We start from the raw sequence: 26839 nt of genomic DNA on the forward strand, positions 1-26839 counted from the left end.
CTAGCTTATTATACATACATTATACATACCCGCCTTTTGACTTCATGGCGGCAGGCATCAAATAGTTATCCTGCGACAACTGTAGAACATCAGGTCGCATTTCCTTCTTGTACTGTAAACACTTTCGGATAAATGTCTGAAATTGATTGAAAGATCCATGAAAATTATATTTACATAAGCTAGTCATTGTATAGAGCTTAATTCTATATTTTATGAATCACAAGGGGTTATGATGCATTGTTTGATACAATACTGCGTTATGATTGGTTAAGAGTGACATCTTTTAGTCAAAAGTAAACATCATTAAAATGATCAGCTTTACAATGATCAGCTTTACAATTATACATAAGTATTATGTTGAAAACATTTCTTTTAATTCAAAATGGAAACAATAAACAAATTTCAAATTGTTACGAGTAATGATTTAAAATGTAAATATAAGTATTGTCCGCATGTTTGCTTAAGTTTATGCTGTATAAATGCAGGATAGCGAGCTTGCACATTTCCCACAAAGTGAAGTGCATTTGTTTACCCACCCTCCTGCATTCATACAGCATAAACACACAAAAACAAGCTGTGATAAAAGCTGATTGCATTAATAATCACATTTGACCGTTTTTCTGGTAAAAAAAGGACTGCAGGAAATGGTATAAAACTGTCTTTATTCTGGCCAAGATATTTCTTGATCAATTAATATTTATCAAGACGTAAATATAACCCAATGAAATTATTTAGATTTGCAAACTAGGACAACGATACAAGATGCATATACCAGACTTTAAATAAAGATTCTTGTATCCTGTATCTTGTTAAGATAACCTGAGGACAACTTATCCATATTTTATACAATTGGCTGCAGTTGTCCTATACAATTGGCTGCAGTTGTCCATTTTGTGATATTCAAAATGAATTCTACCCTCCATGTACCTTAGCCTCGGGGGTAACAGGTGGCTTCGAGGGAAACTCCACTTCCTTGGCGTTCAAGATCGTATTCTCCTCAAGTATTGCCGCCTGCGACAGATTGTGGCCAAACGGCTGAAAGTAGCAAAATTACAGGTCAGTTTTGGCATTAATTTGGTGAAAATATATTACTGTTGTTTTTTAAACTATTATAAGCAGTTTGCGGTTAATAAAAGCCATTGCCATACTCTTGGGCCTTGAGTAAGACACAAACTTTCATCGAAATCACACTAACAGGTTTCAACAGCTGAAAATTGTCAAGCCTGTAAAAATAGCTTGCAGTCTGTTTGAAAGGAGGGGTTCATCCCAGAGGTTAAGAGGCTAAGACCCCATTTGAACTTGTTTCAGAGTCATTTACATTCATTTCAAGATAACTCCTACTGATATTGTTTCAAATATGTGAGCAAAAATGATGCTTACAACTGTAAAATAGTCTGAAATAAAAAGCTCCAAATCAATATTTCAGGATCAATCCTGAACTTTATTTAGAATCCCTGTGATAACTGGTCTCGGAAAAAACAACAGATAATAGAGGAGAATATACTATACAATTATGTCAATTTACTTTTGGAAACTTATGGCAACAGTATCATTACACTATAACTTGTGTTAACTCAGTGTATCATATGCTGAAATATCCAAATTCAATTGATGACAAAACCAAATGTATATTAAAATCAGATGATCACCAGCAGACAATCTCACCTTTTTTCCATAAAGACATTGGTAGAATATCACACCGACTGACCAGACGTCCACTTTGGAAGAGATTTTGGGCGGATTCTTACCCACCATGAAACACTCAGGCGGCAAGTACCTGTAAAACAGTTATATATTCAATCAATGAAAAACCTTTCTCAAGCAGCTTTAAAGAATCATTCCACAATCAAGCAATAATGTTATTACTCAATTAGATGTAATGTTAAATTTGGATGCTGGGACTCAATTTGGTCTTATTAAGAAGGCTGGCTGATTACTAATATGCAAATTAATTAACTGAAGAACAAATAGACACGGCTATACTGAGATGATATGCTCTATATGATGGAAGTGTACGTACCAGTATGTTCCAGCACCTTGTGAGGTGAGATCCATGCCATCGTGATTCGTGTTATCATCATCCATGATCTTACTCAACCCAAAGTCTGTAATCTTGATTTCCCCACTTACAGAAGTGGCCCCAGGAAATGCAAAGGCTGAAAACAGTGTATGAAGTCATGTATATTCAAGAATATCAGGCCATGTAATGATTTTGTAGAAAAGTTGAATTGTAATACATGTAGCTGCAAAATTGGAATGTGATAAGAAAATAAATAATTTAAAGAGAATAAATATTGCAATTATACATGATTATCTGTTATTATCCGCTTATTAAACTATTGATCAAAAGGTGCGTCTTCATCATCAGACCTTTAAATTGCAACCACAATCCCCACCCATAAACACACATCCATTTCTCCTCTTACCAAAGTTTCCACTTATATATCATCCCATCCCTTCTGTGAACTACCATCCCCTTCCACAGACCTAGCAGTAAGATTGACGCCCTCCTCTGTCCCCAAACACATTACCTCCTTCCGTAAACTTAACATCCTTCCTCCAAACCCCCAACCTCTGTCCCCAAACACATTACCTCCTTCCGTAAACTTAACATCCTTCCTCCAAACCCCCAACCTCTGTCCCCAAACACATTACCTCCTTCCGTAAACTTAACATCCTTCCTCCAAACCCCCAACCGTCACCCCAATACTCGTCCTACTCAACACTACTACCTTCAATATACAACCAACCCTTTCCAATCCCCTATATCTCTCTACCCCTAAATCTCTCTACCCAGTCCTCCATCTCCGACCCCCAACTTACTGAACTTTCCACCGTTCTGTCCCGGGTGACCTAACAATATATTGCCGGGCTTCAGGTCATAGTGAATCACAGGGGGCTTGATCTCATTGAGATATTTCAGGGCGCTGACCGTCTGACAAACGATCGAGCGCGCCTCTTTCTCCGGGATGCATTTGTTTTGCTTCAAATAGAAATCTAAGTCGTTCCCTTCACAATATTCCAGCACTGTGCAAAACCTAGAAAAAAAGAAAAAATGTTTTTTAAAGTTCAATGTGTATATAACCCAACAAGTATGAAGTTATGTGTTGTTTTGTTCTTTGTGTTTTCCTACTATCATATTAATAGGAGATTAAAATTAAGAACTTTATTGCCTCAATGGATGAAAACTTCTTCAGAAATATTGCACAATATTTTGCAATGCTTTGGGGTATACAAAATATAGTTAAAGATACTATAACATTGATGTAAATGTACAAAAACCAGATGGCAAATATTTTTTAGATTCTCATCCAAACCTCACCATTTCCGAAACCCCATGGACTAGAAGTCTTTGTGTGTTTTTTTTAAGATACTATTATTTAGTAATAAATATTATAATCAATGTATATAAGCTGACAGTGTTACTTCTCGTTGCCACACGCCCCTTTCTGAAGCCCCCGGCCAAATTAAAGTTAAGATGCTTGATCATCAGTTAAGAAGTTGTTGGAAATCAATGAAAAGGTTTACCAAAGATTCCTTAATTTCGAAAAAAAAAGGAGGCCAACCCTCTATTAAAAAAAAATAATTTCAGACGAGAATCTTAGAAAGATATCCACTGGCCCAACACCATGAATCAAGTACTTACGAGTTGTTATCTATTTCAAACACATCGTACAACCTCACTATCCGTGGATGGTCGAGACTCTTGTGAATTTTGTACTCTCGTAATGCATGCCTGAAAAATGGAAATATTATATAAGATTATTACCATGAAAAATAAACATTGACACCTTGAAAAACCTTTGATTTACATGTAGTTTATATAATATAGTGTATTTATAAGAGAGGGTGACAGTGGTCTAGTGGTTTAGATATCCACCTCTCACCCAAGTGGTTTAGATATCCATCTCTCACCCAAGTGGTTTAGATATCCACCTCTCACCCAAGTGGTTTAGATATCCACCTCTCACCCAAGTGGTTGAGGGTTTTGAGCCCATCCAGGGAGAAGTCTCTCATGGTGTCTCAAAATTGACATTGGTAGGGTTTCTACCAAGAAAACAGGACTCGATAATGATTGAGCTTGAAGAATAGATAATAAACTTAACAAATGGTTTAGCTAACCAAAGCAGTAGTAACTGCCATCCAAGAATATTTGTGTTGACACAGACAGTGTTTACATATCACAAACAGACATCTTCTAGGCCAATGAATACAAGTCATTCCTTGAATAAATCTTATTCTGAACCATGACATGGTCTTTATAAAATGAAGCAAAACAGATTTTCATTTTTGAGAATAATCCTTGATATTACAGACAGATCAAAAGATTTAGAGCCATCTATATGCTGATTGGGGGAATGGGGGATAAAGCACAAACATGAATTGTTCATAATTAAATAAAGGCTACTATGAAGAATAACCTTCATACAACTGGTTTTTAGGGTCAGACATATTGCAAAAAAAAAGGATATTTTTGGCTATATTTTTCATATAAACATGACAACTTCCATCAGCTAAAGGAAAATGCACTTATGGAAGATGGGGGAAATCACCAGGAAGACAGCCTTGATATTCTACACCTACTGATGCATGCAGCTCATACAGGTTTTTTTTAATATTCAATTGCGACAAAGAGAAAAGCTTATAGAATCCCTCTTGAGTATGATTTCTGGGTAGAAACCAGCACTGATGTCCTTTATGAGAGGCCACGAGAAAGCTCCATTTCCCTTCTTATAACATGGTTCAATGTTTTATCCAAACATTAAATCATTTATGACAATGTCCTGCACATACTTGATATAGTTGGCTTTTTTATCATCCTTCCATTCCCGGTTCAGCTGGTGGATTTTACACGCCACATACCGCTGTTCCTTCAGATCAAACCCCTGAAATTCAAAACACGGCCGTTAACAATTTCATTTAATGTCTGCATGCACCCCACAATTTATGGACTTACCCATCAAAAGTAATTGAATAAATTATTTCAATGTTACATAGGATTGTGTACCTTTTTTGGTGATTAGAGTGTTGTTATTTTTAGCAAATGTGACAAAAATACCACTGACAGACAATACTAGCATTACACCACAAAACTGTGCACAGCAAATTGTTCAAATTGAAGCCATGACTCCTATACCCTTTTTAAAACAACAGTACATCTTCTGGGGAAAATCTTTTTTTTCTCAAACTTAAATTTCCATGACATTCCTTACCCTTAACTCAGGTCTTTTCCGTGTTAACATACAACCCAACCCAGAAAGGCAACATAAAAACATTCCAGGAGGTTCCAGTTTGATTTTAGCTAGATGGGTAAATAAACTTCCAAGGCCGCTATGTTGGTCCATGTTGAAAGTGCTTTCTTGGGGTGGGTTTTATGTTAAACAAGAGCTGTCACAGTATGTGACGAATGCCCCGAATGTGACATTGACCTATGAACAAGGTCAGTACATGAAAAGTTGATCTTGCCTTTACGTGTCAAATACATATGGCAAGTTATTTTAAATCGCCACTGAACATAAAAAAAATACCACCCATACTTGACAACCTACACTCTTATGTCCTTATATTCCATATTCCATACAACAGAAAGTAACAGCCGGGACACAACTACCTATACTCTATGTCCTTATATATATGAAGCATTCCATTGTGAATAAACACAAAGTGTGACCTTGACCTTATAGGTAGGGACACGGGTCATGCACGCGACACGTCGTCTTGGAATGTCGATCACATGTGGCAAGTTATTTTAAAATCTGTCCATACATGAAAAAGTTACAGCCCGGACACGACAACCTATACTCTGTGTCCTTATATGCAGCAATCCATTGTGAATAAACACCCAAGTGTGACCTTGACCTTAGATGTAGGGACACGGGTCTTGAACGCCACACATCGTCTTGGTATGTCAAACACATGTGGCAAGCTATTTTAAAATCTGTCCATACAAGGGAAAGTTACAGCCCGGACACGACAACCTATACTCTATGTACTTATATGCAGCATTCTATTGTGAATAAACACTAAGTGTGACCTTGACCTTAGAGGTAGGGACACGGTTCTTGCACGCGACACGATGTTTGGTATGTCGAACACATGTGGCAAGTTATTTTAAAATCTGAACATACAAGGGAAAGTAACAGCCCGGACACGACAACCTATACTCTATGTCCTTTTATATGCAGCATTCCGTTGTGAATAACACTAAGTGTGACCTTGACCTTAGAGGTAGGGACACGGTTCTTGCACGCGACACGTTGTCTTGGTATGTCAGACACATGTGCCAAGTTATTTTTAAATCTGTTCATACAAGAGAAAGTTACGGCCCGGACACAAGTTATTGAGCCGGACACACGGACGGTGCAATTTTAATATGCCCACCTTCGGGGGCATAAAAAAACAATTAAGGAACAACAAACTAATTCTTGGTGTTAGTACATTCCACCCTGAGTTTATCAAGGCAAAACCCATTCAATACCCACCTTATGGACTTCACTGAAGCCACCTTTCCCTATGAGGTTTAACAATAAATATCTGTCATTGAGAATTTGGTGGTCTTTAAACCTGAAATCCAAAATAAACATACATCAGAATGTGACTGTACACTGTGAAACATAGCAGACAGATAATATGACATCTACGTGTCACATGGATAGAAGTACATTTAATCATGCACTAGATCATTGACGGAGATCCATTACATAAGCAGTGGTTGAAATTAACACAGCCCAGCACTGGTAAAATATCTTCCTGGCTTGCTCAAATCTTGAATATAATATAACAGGGTTTGTTAAAAATGTTGATGCCAAGCCATAGTATAAGAATTTAGGCTTGTTCATCCAAAAGTCTAATTTCAATGACTGCATAAGTAATCTGAATTAAAAGCTCAAATGCCAAAAGTCTATAACTCCTTATATTTCTTAAACTTCAAATTTACATAGTAAACACTAGTTATTTTACACAGGTTATAACAAAATTATATAACTGTAAATGAAGATTCAACAGAACTATTATTGAAAGAGTTTAACAGAAACTTAAAAAAAAGTGAAACTGAACAGAAAATCAGATTTGTGAGCACATTTGCTTACCTGGAATTATCCTCATTGTGAATGCGTTTAAGCTCTCGTATGTGTAGATTTCGCTCTCGCTCAAGTTTCTCAAGCTCAAGCTGCAAATCTACGTCCTCTTTCTTTAAAGCTGCTTGGCGCAGCTTCATGATGTCATCTCGCTCGTAAAACTCGGATAATGTAAACCTGTAAAACATGAATGAAATAAATTGCAAAATGCTATTTTTTGCAACCAAACAGCATCACAAAAAGACTCTGAAATCAATTTCCTAAATACATTTGCCTAAACGTTTAACCAAAGATGATGCTCAACAGTAATTACGATGTGACCAAATTCTTATTGAAAATCCCTACAGACACAACATCCTACAAAACCTGCAAAAACCAACTGTGTGACATACATTTTTTCCGTTGTACCCGGCTTCAGGAATCCATCCTTTTTGGTCATGGTGGACGTAGGTTTCCTCTTCAACAACATTTTGCGCTGTTTTTCTATGTCCTCTCTCTCTTGAGCTATCCGCTCCTGTTGCCTGGGACACAGAAAATACAGGATTGTTATAAATATTCAGAACAGTGGTGGGCAGTCACTCCACACCAAGACATCCTGGACAAAGAGTTTGTTAGGTAAGTGGTTACCAAGCCTGACGAGTTGTTTTTCCTAGGAATTCAGCTTTATCCTTCACAGCACAGTGTTAACGAGCATAATTAGGACATTGTTGTAATAGCCATGCAATTGAGAATTAATTTCAACTTAAACCGTAGCTATCACTGAATTGGTGAACACCTCGATTTGCTGCCATGACGCAGGATGTTACTGATTGACTAAGGCAAATATTAACATAAAAATCCCATCATGTATCAGCTTATATCAAGGAAAGCTTTTTGTTATGTCATAAGATTAATCTAAAATCTTCAATATGGCCAGGGACCCTGACTTTCTAGTCTTAACTCTGTTCTTAGCGTAACCTGCATTTCAATCAAAATATCGAAAGGACATTTATCGCATAATTTTTGCCCGAAACTTTACGTCTAAAACAGAGCACTCTTAAGGTTTACGACTGAGATATCTTATTGAAACTAGACCCAGAGAGTTAAGACTGATTTTAAGGGCACATAACTCTGAAAAGGAATGAACGTGATCATTAAGTTCGAGTGAACATCCTCAAGAAGATCATTATGTACCTGACAAATAATACAAATTACTGAAAAACAAAATATAACGTCTAGTAAAAGCTTCATGTCTGTGCAGCATTTACTTACTTCATTAAGTCTGTGAAAGCCCATCCGTCCACCCAATTTTCTACAAATGTGGCGCCCTGTCGCTGCGTGACAAACTGACCCAGTCGTAACCGGTTCTCCATACTTTTTTGTCGCGTTGTTTTCTTTTCGAGGCAGCTCTGTGTACAGGAAATTTATACAAAACAAGAGATGTTTGTCAAACATTATGCCCCCTGAGCGCCAAGTTGCCAGAAATATTTGGACAATTGAATGAAATATGCATGGACTGAAATGACAGCTGATTTGTCATTGGATGCATATGAGGCAGGTCATCTACTTATGATAACTTAAGAAGGCAAATAAATGCCCAACTAAAATAGTAACATAAAAGAAAATCATTTCTATACAAACATTTATACATCAATCCCAATCATCTGTGCATGCATTAAAAAAATATGGACAATCAGAAAACCTTTTTTCAGCTTACAGTCACACTGACCTTGACCTTTGACCCACTGACCTCAAAATCAATAGGGTTCATCTGCTGGTCATGACCAATAAGCCTACCTAGTATGAGGTCCCTGGGTCAAAGCGTTCTCAAGTTATTGATCGGAAACCGTTTTTCATGTAAAGGTCACACTGACCTTGACCTTTGACCCACTGACCTCAAAATCAATAGGGTTCATCTGCTGGTCATGACCAATACACCTACCAAGTATGAGGTCCCTGGGTCAAAGCGTTCTCAAGTTATTGATCGGAAACCGTTTTTCATGTAAAGGTCACACTGACCTTGACCTTTGACCCACTGACCTCAAAATCAATAGGGTTCATCTGCTGGTCATGACCAATAAGCCTACCTAGTATGAGGTCCCTGGGTCAAAGCGTTCTCAAGTTATTGATCGGAAACCGTTTTTCATGTTAAGGTCACACTGACCTTGACCTTTGACCTCAAAATCAATAGGGTTCATCTGCTGGTCATGACCAATACACCTACCAAGTATGAGGTTCCTGGGTCAAAGCGTTCTCAAGTTATTGATCGGAAACCGTTTTTCATGTAAAGGTCACACTGACCTTGACCTTTGACCCACTGACCTCAAAATCAATAGGGTTCATCTGCTGGTCATGACCAATAAGCCTACCTAGTATGAGGTCCCTGGGTCAAAGCGTTCTCAAGTTATTGATCGGAAACCGTTTTTCATGTTAAGGTCACACTGACCTTGACCTTTGACCCACTGACCTCAAAATCAATAGGGTTCATCTGCTGGTCATGACCAATACACCTACCAAGTATGAGGTTCCTGGGTCAAAGCGTTCTCAAGTTATTGATCGGAAACCGTTTTTCATGTAAAGGTCACACTGACCTTGACCTTTGACCCACTGACCTCAAAATCAATAGGGTTCATCTGCTGGTGATGACCAATACACATACCAAGTATGAGGTCCCTCGGTCAAAGCGTTCTCAAGTTATTGATCGGAAACCATTTGGTATTCCTACCGACCGACCGACCGACCGACCGACAGACAGACAGACCGACCGACCGACCGACCGACATGTGCAAAACAATATACCCCACTTTTTTCAAAAGGGGGCATAATAAGGCAACATGCCAGGTTAACCATGCATTTAGAGTCTTTCAACAGAAAATGTGCTATGGACATACAATTTTTTTTCTATTTTGAGAAAAATAAAGTATCTTTGTACTAGGGACTTCATGACATTTTTCATAAAACTGGGAATATTTCATTATATTTGAAAAATAATTATGCAAGATGAAAATTTTGGCATTGGAAACTGGATATCAGCTATAAAAAACACTGCAAAAAAACCCTCCAAACCTTGTCTTTGAGTTGCTTTTTTGTCAAAATAACTACAACTAATGCTATGATTCCTGGGCAAATAATTACAAATTATGATCCAACAGACCTTAAATAATTCAATATATTTAAGAGATTGCCGACAGAATTGGTGTTTAGTCATCGATGTGAATGCGTGAAGTGCAAAAGCATACCGCATACATTAATACGGTAGCTTTGTTAGAACCATGAAAACATTTCTTGCAAAAATAAACATGCATTTAAACACCATAAATCTGAAGTTGTTGGGTCTCAGATAAAAACTTCGGATTAACCGTATTTCTGATTAACAATTCTGTTAGAAAATTATTTGAAATGATAGTGTTTGTGAATTATTCGTGACGTAAAATATTTACTCGTTAAAATTGAAATGATAGTGTTCGTGAATTATTTGTGACGTAAAATATTTACTCGTTAAAATTGCAATGTCAGCTAGACTTACCAAAATGTGGCATCATTCATTATACATGCACCAAAAACAAACTTTGATAGCCTCACTCTCATGTAACTGTATATAACAAGTCTTTCCAGAACATACCTTTTCTATAAGCAGTGTTTTGTTGACTGTGAGACATTTCTGAAGATTTTCTTTATGTTTTTCTATTAACTTTTGTTGTGCCGTCAACTGGCGCCGTAATTCCTCGTTTTGCTGAAAGGAAAGTATTAAGATTTTATTAGTTCACGTGAGTGCTATAGACCAATAAAGAAGTGCGGGGTGTACTCAAGTGGGATTTCCGGCTTCTGATTTGAGAGAAGGACATGTACTCTCATACAATTAATGGGCTTCTTGTTCAGAACTTTGTTAAAGTCAGAAACATGATTAACGACACCATTGTTACATGTTAAAGGGCAACTATTTTATAAAGTGCTTGAATATTTAAAGACAAGAAGTTCAGCTGAAACAGTTCTCTCAAACCTTGTTAGAAATACAACAAATCATAAGTGTATTCATGAAATTTCTAAAGCAGGAAAGATTTCAACTTGACCAATGACGACAATTACACGGTTGCTTAAACAAATTTCTGAAAAATCGACCAAACTTAACAAGGGGCCATGAGGAATGCCACATTATTGCCTGATTTTTAATTTTGACAATGTTATTTTCTATAAGGATGTATGGTCAGTAGGCAGTAAATAAAAACTGCTCTTGATAACCATAAAATTACATTGTTTGAAGAACAAAAGTTAAAATGATTTATTTTGAATTCAAATATTCTGACCAAAAGTCATGAAGATAGGTCATAAATTATTTTTTTCCTAAGATTTGACCTATTGACCTAGATTATGTCCTGAGGTGACACATATTCATATTTGTTCAAGACATTAGGAGATCATCTATTCTCACCAAGTGAGAATGGGATAAAAACTACTGAATTAATGAAGAGATTTTTTTTCTCTCCTAGATTTGACATAGTGACCAAGTTTTTGACCACAGGTGACCCATATTCATAATTTTTCAAGACAGTATGTAGATACCTGTATTTTGACAGAGTTTCATAACAATGGAAAACAAATGATTTTATAACACGATATAAACACTTTTACATAGAATTGTTGACCTTCTCAACTGAAACCAGTTTTTGTCATTCTATAAACTAAATTTTTGTTGAGGGATCCGACTTAAAATGTATTACTGGAAAAGTGCTTGTGGTCGTTTTAGATTTCTATGGGTGTGAATTTACACAAATCATAGAACTTGTGGTTGTTTAATCAGAATTCCTAGGAGCCATTATAACCTAGGAGAGATTGCCAATGTACAATTATATTGTTGAAAATCTCTTCTAGGAACAAAATCACTCCTAGCATTCTTGATGAAGCAGTCACCAGAATCCTAGTTTGCCTTTCCTCTGATATTAATTAATACACATTCTTCACAAAAATTCAACATCAGCTACAGTCTTCCATGGTATCAAGTTACAACAAGGCTAATATCCGACCATAGAAAACATGTACATAGTGTGTTTCCAAGAAATACAATGACAACCATTAATTTTACAGTATCAAATACAACTACAAAAGACAGAAATTCAGAGTAATTTTCCTGTGTAACAGTTTTATGACTTCAACATCTGTCAATATTAGGAGAATATCTTTGCACTGGGAACACAAACCTAATGACTTCTGGGACTAATAGCTTCAAAATTCTTATGTAAAGCAGGTTAAAACAAATTTGCTGACAAACTTTATATAACATGATTTCACAGATCAGGATTAAGTTGATTACCATAATCTTTTTACGTAATATCGTTATTCAAACTGGAGCACATAAAGCTGTTCTTGTCAAAACACAATTCAGTTGGATTAGCTTGATCTTGTTATTAACTAATTTAGATACTGCAAAGAGCTTAACATGGCTGGAGAATTCAGTTCCAGAAAGGGTGGAAAGGATAAAACAAGAGAACTCAGACGGATTAAGTAGTTAAAATCAAGAAATATTACACTCAAGAGTTACGGGACTTCACATTAAATCATTTAATGTGAAGTCCCGTAACTCTTGAGTGTAATATTTCTTTATTTAATGTGCTTATCACCATAGTAACATGCAAACAAAGTTTTACTTTAAAATAAAATTAGCAATAAAGGAGTTTCATATGGGCCTCACAAAGTGTGCCACTAGTCAGTACATGGACCTTCTGCTTTTATTAGAAATAACTATGTATACACTGTTTTCATATGATATAGAAGGAAAACAAATCTCAGCTCTTTTTCAATTTACAACTGAGAAATATGTCTTCTTTTCAATCAAAAAATGTAAACATGGTCAGAATACCCTGCATTATTACACACCCGGGATATGATCAACCTACCCTGTTGAGCTCTTCGATGCGCTGGTCTTTCTCAGCCATGTCTATTGGTGACCCAAGCTCATCCGTCTGAAAATATAGATCACAATATTGCACATTGTGTGGTAAAATAAAGATCATACATTGAACATTGGTATGAAATTTGGATTGAATACTAAAATAATGTTATAAGTATCAATACTCAAAACTTCTACCCATCAGCCAATGGGCTCGAGGCACAGCAGGGCTTTTTCTGCCCATTTTTGGAAAAAGACCCTAGACATTTTGGGAAAATTTGCGTCGCGAAAATGCCGAAATTGGGAAATCTTACAGTTAAAAGTACAAGCTGTTTAGTCTCCTGCGAATGAGGAAATTATTTAATATAATTTTTTTTTCCCTTTTAAAGAACCCAAATGCTGAAATTGGGAAATTATACAGTTAAAAGTACAAGCTGTTTAGTCTCCTGCGAATGAGGAAATTATTGACAATTAGTTTTTTTTCCCTTTTAAAGAACCCAAAATGGCTGAAATATCAATCCTTGGGGTGTAAATACTTATTGCAATAAATCATGACAGATCATATTTCATACTGATCTCTGAATGTGATGAAAATCAATGATTTTTGAGTTCAATTATCCCTAAATCTTTACATGACATATTTTTTTTAGGATGTTGAAAATGAACCAGTACATGTAAAAATACTTAAAAAAAAAATTAATAAATAAACATTTTTTTTTTTTTTTTTTTTTACTTTTGATATGGATTTTTTTCTGAAGATTGGGAAAAATATCTTATATTTTGCTTTGGGAATGGGTCCAATAGTCGGACCCGTGGGTACTATAGAAAAAGCCCTGCACAGTGTCACCTTTTTATTAAATAGGAATGCATTTTGATCAATTTCAAACTCCATAACATCTACAACACTGAATAATTGAATGTGGTGTTGTCTTTGCAGTTCATAAGTACTCGACGTGAGTGGAAAATCCCCTGCATAGAAGCTGTACTTGTATTAATAATTTAAAGGTGATTTCTTGTGGTACTCAGATTTTGTCTGCAGTGCATTTAAACGAATTCTTCCACGGCAGATTTTTTTTTTTATTTCAGACAAATATTTACAGCTGAATAACTGATTGTCATAAACAGCAGTGCTGCATGCGCTGTTTTATAACTTGTTTGTTTCCTGTAATGTCATTGAACAATTCACTCAAAAAGTTTCCCCCATAACACGCCTGCATAAGATCGTGCAAAACAAGAGCGATCAATATAATGTTGTAATAAATTGTTTCACAATCGTTGTAAAATAAATAAATTCAAAAAAATTCACTTTACAGCCAAAACTGTTTATTTGTTTGTTTTTAAAGATGCAATTATTACTCTCAAATAAGATTTACCACAATTCATACAAATGTTTGAATAAAAAAAAAGGATGAATAATTGTCAAAAACAATGGTTCTTATGAAGGATACCAAGTTTAATTTGAAATAGAAGGTGCAGAAAACAAGGTATTTCTACATTATGAGACAATAGAAGATCACACTTAATCTTTTAGCACTCACTAATCATTTAATATTTTTGTTTAGCTATTAAAAACACGGTTACAATTGTGTTATCAGTAATTAATATTTTTCAAAAATGAATCATTTAGTAAGAAGTTAAAAGTTTACCAGTCAAAATTTATGTTTGTTATACATGTGAATGTATTGATTTTGAATAAGAGTATCACTTTCAAATTATTTCTGAGCAAGTTAAACTACACATTAGAGCAGAACCAGTGAACAGAAAATTAATAGTTTTGTAAGAATGGCCTAATTATTGTATCTGTGTGTTTATGGTTTACATAAATGATGGAAAAAAATAGCATGTTCTATAATTAAATGTGGTGTTAGAATTACACTCAACGGGAGGATAATGATTTCAGCACACATTGTTTAACATGTGACATCTGTAAGAGAAGAATGATAGTTTAAAAGTAACTAAAGAATCTTTTTATGCTCAGTAACTTGGGGTCTATTAACAAAACTATGATGTACTCTTATGTTTTAGTTCCCATGGAAAAGTGAACCCAAACGCCATTGAAATCTCTTACAAATCTGGTCTTTATTAATTAATAATTTTTGCATCAAATGTGACACACTTTTACTTGTACATATACGTGAAATGACATTAGTGACTTGATATGCTACCCACATACATGTATGCCACAGCATTGACTGTAGTCATATGCTACCCACAGCATTGAATGTAACCATATGCTACCCACAGCATTGACTGTAGCCGTATGCTACTATCAGCATCCACTGTAGCCATATGCTACCCACAGCATTGACTGTAGCCGTATGCTACCATCAGCATCGACTGTAGCCATATGCTACCCACAGCACTGACTGTAGCCATTTCCTTCCCACATCATTGACTGTAGCCATATGCTTTCATCAGAATTGACTGTAGCCATATGCTACCCACAACATTGAATGTAACCATTTGCTACCCACAGCATTGAATGTAGCCATATGCTAGACAATGTGACCATGTATTTTAAAGCCAAAAGAAAATCAGCATACAACCATACACAGTCTTACAAATCAACAGTTAGCGAGCAAAACCTGCCTTGTCCCAATACAAATGTAAACCTAGTTGTCTATATTTATCCGATAAAGCTGTTAAGGTATGGAAGCATGAGATGGACTGCCAGTATTGATTACCACACATCTGCCTGAGCCATGGATTGACCATCACTGCTTAACACTATTACATTGTGTTGCAGTATCTTACAAGGACAGCTAACATACCATCCTGTACATTCAATAATAACTCAACTTGAAATGCTATTTCCATATGTAGGAGAGACAAGGCCATACTATATTCAGTGTAGTCGTTGTTTTTTGTTTTACTTATATCTGATAGGACTCAAAACCAGCTAAATTTACTTCACTTTCGATGCATGAGTGTTTAAGTATCAAGTATGAATCATCACCATCATCATCATCCTTTCTTCATCATCATCATCCTTTCATCATCATCATCATCATCATCATCATCATCATCATCATAATCACCATCACCACCACCATCCTCATCATCTTTTTCTCCTTTTGAATGTTTTTTCTAAGAAACATTATTTCAATTAATTCAAAGTTGTAGACACTTTATAAAGCATGACATAACCTTTTGACATTAACACTGAGTTTTATGAGAGCAGCGTGTCCATTTAATGACCTTGTTAATTAGGGATGAATAATTGTATGAAATCATCCCCATTTTTAACTTGAAACTTGACATTAACGTGAATACGACAAAACGTATTTACTGCTGACAAATATCACATTATATTTCTGTTTCAGTAAACAAAGTTATAACACGCCTATATAAGTAGCAAATGTCAAAGACATTCAATAGCAAGCATTTTACCTTTATCCATCATGATATTCCTCAAATCTTAGCACTACCAAGTATTATATCATCTACAAAGTTCTTTTCTTCAAACAAGGCATTGTAGCAATTATATGTACTTCATAGCATCAAGTAAACAAATATCATCTGAAGAAATCAAGGCTAAATGTGACAGTCTTACTGACATTTACTACATACATTATTTGTCCTAATCAACACCCCATCCCCAGAGATTTCCATATTTTCAGATAGTATTTGTCCTAATAAACATCCCTGACCTTTCCATATTTGCAGATATGACATACCATATATATTCTGATAGATGTCCATGATAATTCCATCTTATAGATTTTGTCATAAAAGATGCCATCTCACATTTCAATATTTAAAGAAAGTATTTTTCTAAAATATATCGCTGACATTACCATATTTTCATCATATTTGTGGTCTTATAGTTGACCCATATGTGTGTCATTTTGTCACTTAAAATAGTGTGTGAAATTGGTGGTATGTAACCTGTACAGTCAAAATGTGCGATTAAACAAAACATGCGGTTGTACTTTTTCTTTTTTTTTTAATCAGGATAAAGCATTTAGTTCAAAAAAATTGTGAAAATGCCCTGCAAGACCCCATGCACATTTTTTAGAGCATGTGCAGCAATAAGAACATATACGGTATGCAAACCATATTTGCCATCAATTCACAACTTCCAACATCTTCCTTGTCTATTGTTTTTAACCAATATATGTACAATATCTATCATTAATTCACACAGATAGACCAGTGTTTTTTCTAACATTTTGTGAGTGGGACTGAGGCCATTCTGATAGGGAAAAATGCACTGTTTTGAATAAAAATTGGGAATACAATATTGGCTAAAAATGATGGAAGAATGTTTAATTACAAATACACCAATTTTTCTATACAAAGTACGTTTTATAGGCCCAGTTTTTTTACATATGCATTTTTTTCCAAAATGTTAAAATAAAAATTGGAAAAAAGTATGTTTTAGCAATGGGAAAACTGGGGTGAAATTGGCCAAAAATAAGTTTGGAAAAAAATAACACTGCAGACATATCATACCAACCTAGACAATTTTACATTAGCACTGGACTAAGCCCCTAATCCTGTTTTTCTAACCCTAGCAATAAGCCAAAATATTTTGTTTATCCAGTAAGTTCCTTGGTTAAAATGTTAATATGGTACTGTAGGTTGAGAGTGATATAGGTGTTTGCCTTTCACCCAAGAGAACGGGGTCAATCCCCACCAGGGGTACTTTCTCATGGCCTCTCAAAAAGGACACAGTACTGGTTTCTGCCCAGGAAACGGTCATGAGACTGATCTTATAAGCTTTCATCACTAGCTACATTATCATCATATATATATATATATATATATATATATATATATATATATATATATATATATATATATATATATATATATATATATATATATATATATATATATAATCAAGCAAGTATAAACCAAGAAATCACTCGGTCTAAGAATCAAGAGCACGGCAATGCTGGTCTGTTTTGTTGTGTGGTTTTTTCAGTCAAAAAGTGACATGAACCTTGCTGTACATCGGCTTTTTGTCTTCTGCAACATGTATACCAAGTTCCATTTACAGTTTAAGCTATGCACCAAGAGTGACTGCATCTCTGACTGCCAAACAAACTACCATCTGTACACACCTGAAGGCCTTTGTCAACAAAGCTGGGTATCTGTTGTTGTAGGAACTGGGCGGGGTAGCTGTGAAGACTGTTGGAGTTACTGCTCTGTGGCGAGGAGGCCATATACTGAAATAAGAAGTACTCATTACATGAGAAACATAACCCTGTCAACACGGACACAACACTAACAGTTAATGAAAACAGCAAATACAGTGCAGATAAATGTTCATCGATGTAAATGATAATGAATGTGATATTTTCAGCTGATCACAATCCCAGGTTAATTTAACAAATACTTAAGTAGGAGTAAATGGAAGGGGTTCAATAATGACAATAAAATTCAGGCAATGGAGCAAGGCAATCTTTTGATGTTTTAGAGATAAATTTGACAATGTACACCAAAGAGTATTAGCTGCTATTTTAATCAACATTTTATTGTTGTCAACAGTAACATGAGCCCACAGGACCTATACATGGAAATGGTCTTTGTTGGTTCTTGTTCAAAATATGAACTTTAAAATCCAGGGCTTGTTTCATTTTTTAAGCTGAGAAGTTCGGTACGAATTGGAGCTTGTTCATTCAAAACTCTTCATTTTGATGACTGATTATCACACTGTTTACATATAAATTACTATAGAGCATGTGACATGTAGCAACTTACGCTGTACGGCTGAACACCTTGTGGTGATGGGGACTTGGCTCCGACCTGCGATACACATTGACTGCGACTAGGGGACTGTGTCTACAATATATACAAGTTCTTAATGCATGAATGTGACTAGTGTTTAAAACATAATGAAAGCAACTCAGGGCCTAAAATTGTAAAATACCAACAAGAACTATAAGCCTTGTTCTCACTATCGCGACACTGGCCACCCTTTTTTTAAAATGGTTAACTAGTGTGTCTAGGACACGCTTTTTTGGCCCGGAATTCAATGAAGAAAAAATTCCTTCTTCCTATCAATAGAACATTTTCCCAAAGACCATATCTGGCCAAATTTGCTTGAATAGAGAAATAAATGGAAGAAAATGTGTTTGTTTACTTTTTTAACTTGAAATAGACGTAACTCACACCCATTGATTGATTATGGTTATATCGGCAGTGAAAAATCAGTCACGTTTAGCATCACTCGTGCGAGCCTTAATAAACATAATTGTACGATAGATTTTACGTAGTTTGATTCTGTATTAAAATAATTAATAAACATGCATATAGTAAACAGGCATAATTGTGCACTGTCAGTTAGTAAAGGTGTGAAAAACTCCCTATGTCTCAGTCATTAAACAATGTGTTTGTTATAAATACCTAGCTGATGGTGTTGACATGTTGATAACATTTATGTTAAAAAAAAACGCTGTTGCTATTACCATTTGCTAAGACAGAGAGCAACATTGTGATTGATATTTTTGTTATTTTATTATTAATGTAAAAGTGCTGTACTATTTAATAACATTTGCTATTTTCACATTTCAATGAATTTCGACAAAAAAAAAATGAGGTGTGCTTATTTTTCCTATATTTGGTATTAAGATTTTTTACCTGATTTTTCACATATTTTTGCCAGCATCCTTTCTATGTTAGCATCCTATACACAGCACAATACGGTCTGTATACTTTTTATGAAAGACAATTATCAGATAGAAGTACATAAATGTGAATTCTTTTTGAAACACTGACCTTTGTAAAGAAGTCCTTGATATTTTTGCCATTTGGTTCAGGTCTTGATTTTGGAAGAGCTACAAAAACGACAAACATGATTATTGATTCATTCGTACGCAATCTTGCTGTTTTAGCATGCAGCGAACATGCCACTTTTACTTTACATATCATGGATTTCGCCGTTCTGTATAGGGCATGAAACAGTCATCGCTCTATTTGAGATGTTATGCATCTTAATGGCATCATATCAAATAACCTGAGCAATCACTGATTCTGTTATCAGGTCATGCATTCATATATTGATTGAGAAACAAAATAATTTTTGATAAGCACCTGTTACCATTCTTTAACATAGGGAATACACTGGAAATATGCCCTACATATGAAGTCTATAAACATAAACCTAACATAGTCTATTCAATGCTCATAAAAAATCGCAAGAGCAATTGTTTTACTACAAGCCTTGCAGTTGAGTCCACTTCTAGAAGAGGTAAACAAAGTTCAACCATATGGAACACCCAAACTTTATACACAGCGAGGTCTCGTACAGTATATATTTGCTCCCCTATCATACGTGAATCACAGTACCACAAATGGAGACCAACCCTTGATGTCAACAAGAGCCCTCATCTGTTGAGGGTTGTTGTTGTTGTTTTTTTTCAGTCAAATGATGGACATAATTCAACAGTTATTGGAGCTAGAGTCATGGGCCTTGCTGTACACGTGTGTATTATTTCTGGCTACATGTGCACCAAGTTTCATTTTAATATCATGAATGGTTTAAGAGTTATGCTGATAATGTCCAACATATAAATGTTTGCACAATCATGAATGATACCAACAATGACTCTAAGCAAATGCATCCAACCAGACATACTAAACATAGCAAAGACTAATACATAATCGGGCTAGATACAATTTTCAACACAGATGTTAAAATGTTTTGCCAAGTAGCTAAGATTTCATTTGAACGACTGAAACCCTCATCAATTTTTAACACCAGTATACAGATTTATGCTTCGTTATCCGAGTAACAGCCACCATACAAATTTTATGTAGATAATGTACTTAATTTTTTTTTGCAAAATTCCCCTAGGTTTCTCAGCTTACCAGAGGCATAACTCCCAACAATAATTTAAGCCAGTGTTATGGACATTGCATTTATATGATAATACATAGAAAGTGAGTACAAAAGTGGAATTTTTACATGAATATCCTGAAAGGTATTTGTGACTGACTGCTTTAACGCAGTGGTCAAAATTAACACAAGCCCGCAAGCCCTGCAATAGGTAAAATGTCTTCCAGAATTGCTCAAATTCTGAATGTTCTATAACAAGGCTTGTTAAAACTAGAAATGTGTCCATAGGACACGGATGCCCCCACTTCGATTTTTTGTCACAGAAAATAAGCCATAATGATTATTCAGGATAATCTGAGGGCCCTAACTCCTAAATGATTAAAGCGATTTCCATGGCTATCGAACTTGATCAAGATATTATGGTCACAAACATGTGTTAAAAGTTTGGTGAGGATTGGACAAACAGTTTTCAAGAATTAGATCGGAAACAATCTTCGGGACGTATTTTTCAAGTCTTTTTTTGCAAATAAAGGGCCGTAACTCCTAAATGACAAAAGCGATTTCCATGGCTATCGAACTTGATCAAGATATTATGGTCACAATCATGTATGTAAAGTTTGGTGAGGATTGGACACATACTTTTCAAGAATTAGATTGGAAACATATATTTTTGAAGTATTTTTGGCAAAAAAGGGCCGTAACTCCTAAATGACTAAAGCGATTTCCATGACTATCGAACTTGATCAAGATATTATGGTCACAAACATGTGTTTAAAGTTTGGTGAGGATTGGACAAACAGTTTTCAAGAATTAGATCGGAAACAATCTTCGGGAATTTTTGGCAAAAAAGGGCCGTAACTCCTAAATGACTAAAGCGATTTCCATGACTATCGAACTTGATCAAGATATTATGGTCACAAACATGTGTTTAAAGTTTGGTGAGGATTGGACAAACGGTTTTCAAGAATTAGATCGGAAACAATCTTCGGGACGTACGTACGTACGTACGTACGTACGGACAAGGGCAACCCTATATGCCGCCACTTTGTGGGGGCATAAAAATTGATGCCAAGCAATAGTGTAAGAATTCGAGCTTGTTCATCCAAGTCTTATTTTGATGACTGTGAACGGCAGAATTTTTGCATTTCTGCTGACAACAATACACCCAGTATGACAATACCATGACTTTATCTTTAAATGAGCTATTTACATGAAGATGAGCTTAAAAGTATTTAACAATAAAATAGTTTAAACATGAACAACTAGTGAAACGACTAACACCATGGAAAACACAGACACTTACATCCATCATGGTTGCTGTCACTATTGGTCGGTTTTCTCTTCCGTTTCCTCTCTGATGGGGTTCGCTTCTCTGGCGTATGGACTTGCTGTAAGTCAAGTTCATAATATGTGTACACAGTTACATGTATAATTGCCTTAGCATCAAACAAAAAGGAAAAATTAAATTAAACATTAATATTGTGGTTACCTTCACATACTGACCAAAACTCATTTTTTTTATTTCGGTCAATTATTTCATTGCATACAAAGAATGTATATTGTTGTACTTTCAACAGACATACACATTCTGACATTAATGTTGCCTAGCAGGTAACACAATATTCATAAGTCAACTGTATCACCTCGTACGAATTGTTGTACCACATGGTTATTTCCAGTAATAAAAAAGTAGGGTCAGGATATCACAAAAATGGACAATCGGGTAACTATAACCACTTGTTACAATTAATTGGACAGACAGATCAACTAATTGGATTAATCGATTACTATCAGATTTAAAAGAATACATTTTGTGTCATTTCACATATAGCTTGTAAATTAATATAGCTTGCATGGCTTCAGAATAAAATAAAATAGAGAGGTGAAATAATTATGCAGTTTGTAACTTTTTATCTTTTACTGCAACAAAATGACAAGATATATGTATACTATTTCTACTTCAGTGTCAGTAGAAAGGGAAAATAAAATAAATCGGAATGCTTTAGAATGTGGATTCCGTCCGAGAGTACATGGCATCAATTTTTCGATTAATCGATACCAGCAAAACATAGTTTCCAGTCTTTAAGCTCAGGGCCAGGATTAATAGAACAATCCCGATAATTAGCCCACATTTAATCACCACATTATTTTATTTGGCCTTAATAGGACAAGAATAAAACTGTATAAATTTATCTATTCTTTTTGTATACAAATATCCGTTGCCAATCCTTTACAAAAACATGTCCCTTCCATAATCCTTAACAATCCCAGAGATATTCTAAAGGTGAGAGGTCTAGTTGTAATTTCTCAGTGTCTATCTCTTACCCAAAAGGTTATGGGTCCGATCCCAACCAGGGGCAATTTCTCTGAGGCTGGTTACTACCCAGAAATAAGACTTGATATAAATTGGCCTTAAACGCTCATCAAAATCAAGCTTAAATAAACAAGCATTGAAAAACTATAGACATACGTCCTGATCATCACGTTCAATAGAGCCGGCACTCATGTTACTGTTGTTGTCCCCCGTAGGAACCGGCATGGCTGGCATTCCGCCGATCACTCCTGCCTGCATTCCCCCACCTGGCTGATTCAATGGCTGAAACTAAACACAAATTTAACTTGAATACCTTGCTTCACGTGTAGTTTTAGATGTGTTCTTACAGTTCTTAAACTTCATTAACAAATCAAGCGAGTTATGCACATTTAGTAAGACAAAGTACCAGGGGTTAAAATTGGCACAAACTCTGCACTGGTCATACCCACATATTGAACAAACTTGATGATTAAACCAAAGAAAGTGAAACAAACGAGCTGTTCATAGTCTTAAAGATTTTAACACAATACACAATTTACTCAATATATATTCTCTTACTGGACTATTACATGTTTTCACCAGGCTGTGGAACCAATTTCATGAAGTTTTGTCTTTTAAATCGTTAGAATGAATTTTTTAAAGAAAAAAGTTATGAACTTAGCAATGACCAAGTGATTCGATCGGCTAACAATGCCCAAACAATTACACAAGCCCAAGAAATCTGACTCCTGGATGATCTTTAACAGACAAAAATAAAACAGGAAAATTACCCTTCCGTAGAAGCGTGCTTCCAGTAACTCATGCTTTCGTGGATCCAGACTGCCGATATTCACATTGTCCATTCTGTGACTTAAACAAAAGTATAGCATCTTTATATTCATATTGTCCATTCTAACAGTCACTGAAATCAGACTTCTGAATGAACAGGCCAAAACTTTTCTCTTGTGCTTGGCAACATTTTCTTTACAAGGCCTGCTTTATCAACCCAGAAATTTAGCATGCCAAAAAATAAGTGCAAAGCTTGCAGACTTGTTCTACTTTTGCCTACTGCTAAGTCCTAGCTGTCACTTTTTTTTATAAACTATGAAGAAATCCATTATGCCATATAACATGATTATGACCTCAAGTCCTATTCACCTTACATTTCTACCGAAGGTAAGGAAGATTAGTAATGACGCTCTCAACCAATTATGCGTCATGTAAGAATAGAAATTCTAAAACTGAACACTTGATCAAACGGATAAATGTCAGAAACTGCCACAAACAAACATTAGTGTAATCTTATACATTTTACAAGGATTATGAAACAAGTTATTACAACATTATATTAATCACTCTCGTTGGCATGATTTTATGCGAGAGTTTGGTCTTGTGTTGTAGGGCCTGGTGGAAACCCATGTGTCCGGCTTGGTGACCACAAACCAAACTCACATCCGCCAAGGTCGGGTATCGAACCCAGGTCACTTAGGTGAGAAGTGAGTGTGCTAACCACTGTGCTTACCGAACAACCACAAACATTGAATGATCAGGTCACTTTTATTCTCGTTGTGACTTGAACCATGGACATAAAAACCATGAAAACTTCCTTCTAAGCCTTAGTAGATTATTCTAAATGCTTATGAGCAACAAGATTTCATCCCAGATCATATCGATCGGTGAAATTATTTCAACTGGCAGAATTTACCCGAAACATGCAGAGTGCATAACAAGGATGAGCTAAGAAGTGTGGGTAAATTGTTTCTTCCTATCATTTAACAAATATCAGTCATTATCAAGTCCATGGTTTATAGGTCCATGCTTCAACAACAATTTGATTACACAATAATGCAACTTCAAAGGTTGTAATTACACTTCTTGGTTAGCGCGCAGTGATAACTTCCATGACATGTTGCACAAGTCCAACACTAGGGCAAGTCTAGGATCATAGGCCGAAGAATGCAGTATCGTTATACCATGTTTTTCTAAGCACTTGGACACAATAAAATAGTTCATACCTAAAAAGAAGGCTATGACGTGATGTCTGCCTTGAAACCACTCACACCAACATCTCTGCAGACAACGGGTGGGTGACAGGCAACACCTAAAACATGAGAACATTGGTTAATTTGGTATCAACAAGTCATCTGCAATGGTATTCAAAAGAATAGATTTTGTCCACGCAAACTTTTTGTGACGGAAACATAACAATATTGAATAGAATTTGAAATGTGTCGCCCCTGATTACTGTATTTGTACCAGCATAAGATTGCTGTTTTCCGACATAAATAAGCTGTTATGTATATTCTTTCAGCCGCCTCTTGTTCCTGTATTTTTCTTGGAGAAATGTCTGACATTCTTAAATTATGAGGAAAATTTAACTAATAATTGACATTTCCAAGTGAACTATACATGAAAATATTCTTTTAAATGATTACTTGCAGGCATAAAAGTTATTTAAATATTGAAATGTACCAATAATTGAACTGGAAGTAACTGGTTTGATGAGGTCAGCAAAAAAATAAATAAATCCATGACAAAATAGTCAATGTCAACTTTTTCCATTGCATTTTATTTGAGTATGTCAGCATTTTTAAGACTCAACCATACAGAAAATCATGAACTTCCATACAATTATTAACACAGCTCAAGGTCAAGATGATTTATAGTCGAACTGGATGCGTGTTGCGGTCCATGTGTGCAGATTTTTCTGCATTTCTGTAAAACTTCAACAGAGCAGTGTTTGGAAAATAACCAGAAATTTACCTTCGCTATTTGACAAAATATGACCAATATCCAAACATTTGATGATCTATCAGTAAAGTTAAAGATGTTATCTTCTGATCGAATGCTGCATTTTCTTGCTTGCGGTCATAAAAATGTCATTATTTTCCTCGGACACTAAGGCATACATGTTTTAATCCTGAGAAAACATGGCGGGTCGAAAAATATTTGCATAAACAAAAACGAAAAATAAGCCTTGTTACTCACTACATAGTCGTGATCGCGCGTCTACAGCAAGATTGGTGTTCAATTAACTCGTCTGTCAAACCGATAAGATTTTTCCCTCAAAATGGCGTCGTAATCAACATACAAAAATGGTCACTTTTTCTCTTCCCTTCGTTGTTGATGCTCCAACTTGTGACGTCACAGTTGCACTATGCAGCGCGCGATAGGTTCATGAAAATGACCAAAATAACTCCCTATTTACCCTTAAACCTCATTTTCATGCTAATTAAACATACTATAAATGTTTGAAGGACGATGCAGGCGCCATTTAAGGAACAAGAAAAATAAAGAGTTTGACTATTTGGCGAATACACAATAGCTTCGGAATATGTCGGACATGTACGTAAATGCCAATTACTATTCCCGCCCAAGATGTTAATTGAATGAGTAGGGCACAGCGGATCCATGATTTCAGCTGATCGCACGGATCAGTGGGCCACAAGGGTGTTGCGACAAAACAAAGTACATGAGGTTTACGCAAATAAACAAGGAATGTTCAAGGTCGAAGATAACGCACTTAAGTTTTCACCGTTTTCACAAGTTTTTTTTCTCTGAACTCAATAATAAAATATTTTTCAATGAATGTTAAACTGCAGTTTTTTTTATTATATTAGATATCATCTCGGTGTTACTAAATAATTTATATTATTTTATACACTATTTAAATGCGCGTTTTCTTGAACGATCATTAATAAAAAACAAATATGGAAATCAATTGGAACAGCTAGTTTTGGGTTCCTGGCCACATTGGCAAGTACTGATTCTCGATTAGATTTTTTTCTGAAAACAATTTTATTCAAAGATAGCATGGGTGA

At 35.5% G+C, this 26839-nt stretch overlaps 1 protein-coding gene across 3 annotated transcripts in view; it reads right to left on the bottom strand.

Annotated features, from left to right (window-relative positions):
- The window catches only part of LOC128229928 (serine/threonine-protein kinase tousled-like 2), a 39918-nt gene extending 13560 nt beyond the window's left edge, over positions 1-26358 (bottom strand). For 2 of the 3 annotated variants that reach the window (XM_052941840.1, XM_052941850.1), the window contains exons 1-21: positions 26007-26358; positions 25034-25119; positions 23810-23888; positions 23196-23327; positions 22029-22113; positions 19666-19724; positions 18649-18729; positions 18009-18113; positions 12947-13012; positions 10678-10788; positions 8328-8464; positions 7469-7597; positions 7089-7253; positions 6483-6564; positions 4795-4886; positions 3647-3736; positions 2824-3038; positions 2021-2156; positions 1666-1777; positions 928-1035; positions 30-136 (exon numbers count right to left, since the gene is read on the bottom strand). In XM_052941840.1, coding sequence (XP_052797800.1) covers positions 30-136; positions 928-1035; positions 1666-1777; positions 2021-2156; positions 2824-3038; positions 3647-3736; positions 4795-4886; positions 6483-6564; positions 7089-7253; positions 7469-7597; positions 8328-8464; positions 10678-10788; positions 12947-13012; positions 18009-18113; positions 18649-18729; positions 19666-19724; positions 22029-22113; positions 23196-23327; positions 23810-23881 — 2084 coding nt within the window. In that variant the 5' untranslated portion in view covers positions 23882-23888; positions 25034-25119; positions 26007-26358. Of the gene's footprint in view, positions 1-18; positions 137-927; positions 1036-1665; positions 1778-2020; positions 2157-2823; positions 3039-3646; positions 3737-4794; positions 4887-6482; positions 6565-7088; positions 7254-7468; positions 7598-8327; positions 8465-10677; positions 10789-12946; positions 13013-18008; positions 18114-18648; positions 18730-19665; positions 19725-22028; positions 22114-23195; positions 23328-23809; positions 23889-25033; positions 25120-26006 lie in introns of all 3 variants that reach the window. The other variant, XM_052941858.1, reaches the window with a different exon arrangement.
- Between the last annotated feature and the right edge of the window lie 481 nt (positions 26359-26839).

This window comes from Mya arenaria, chromosome 1 (assembly GCF_026914265.1).
Source record: "Mya arenaria isolate MELC-2E11 chromosome 1, ASM2691426v1".
Lineage (NCBI taxonomy): Eukaryota > Metazoa > Mollusca > Bivalvia > Myida > Myidae > Mya > Mya arenaria.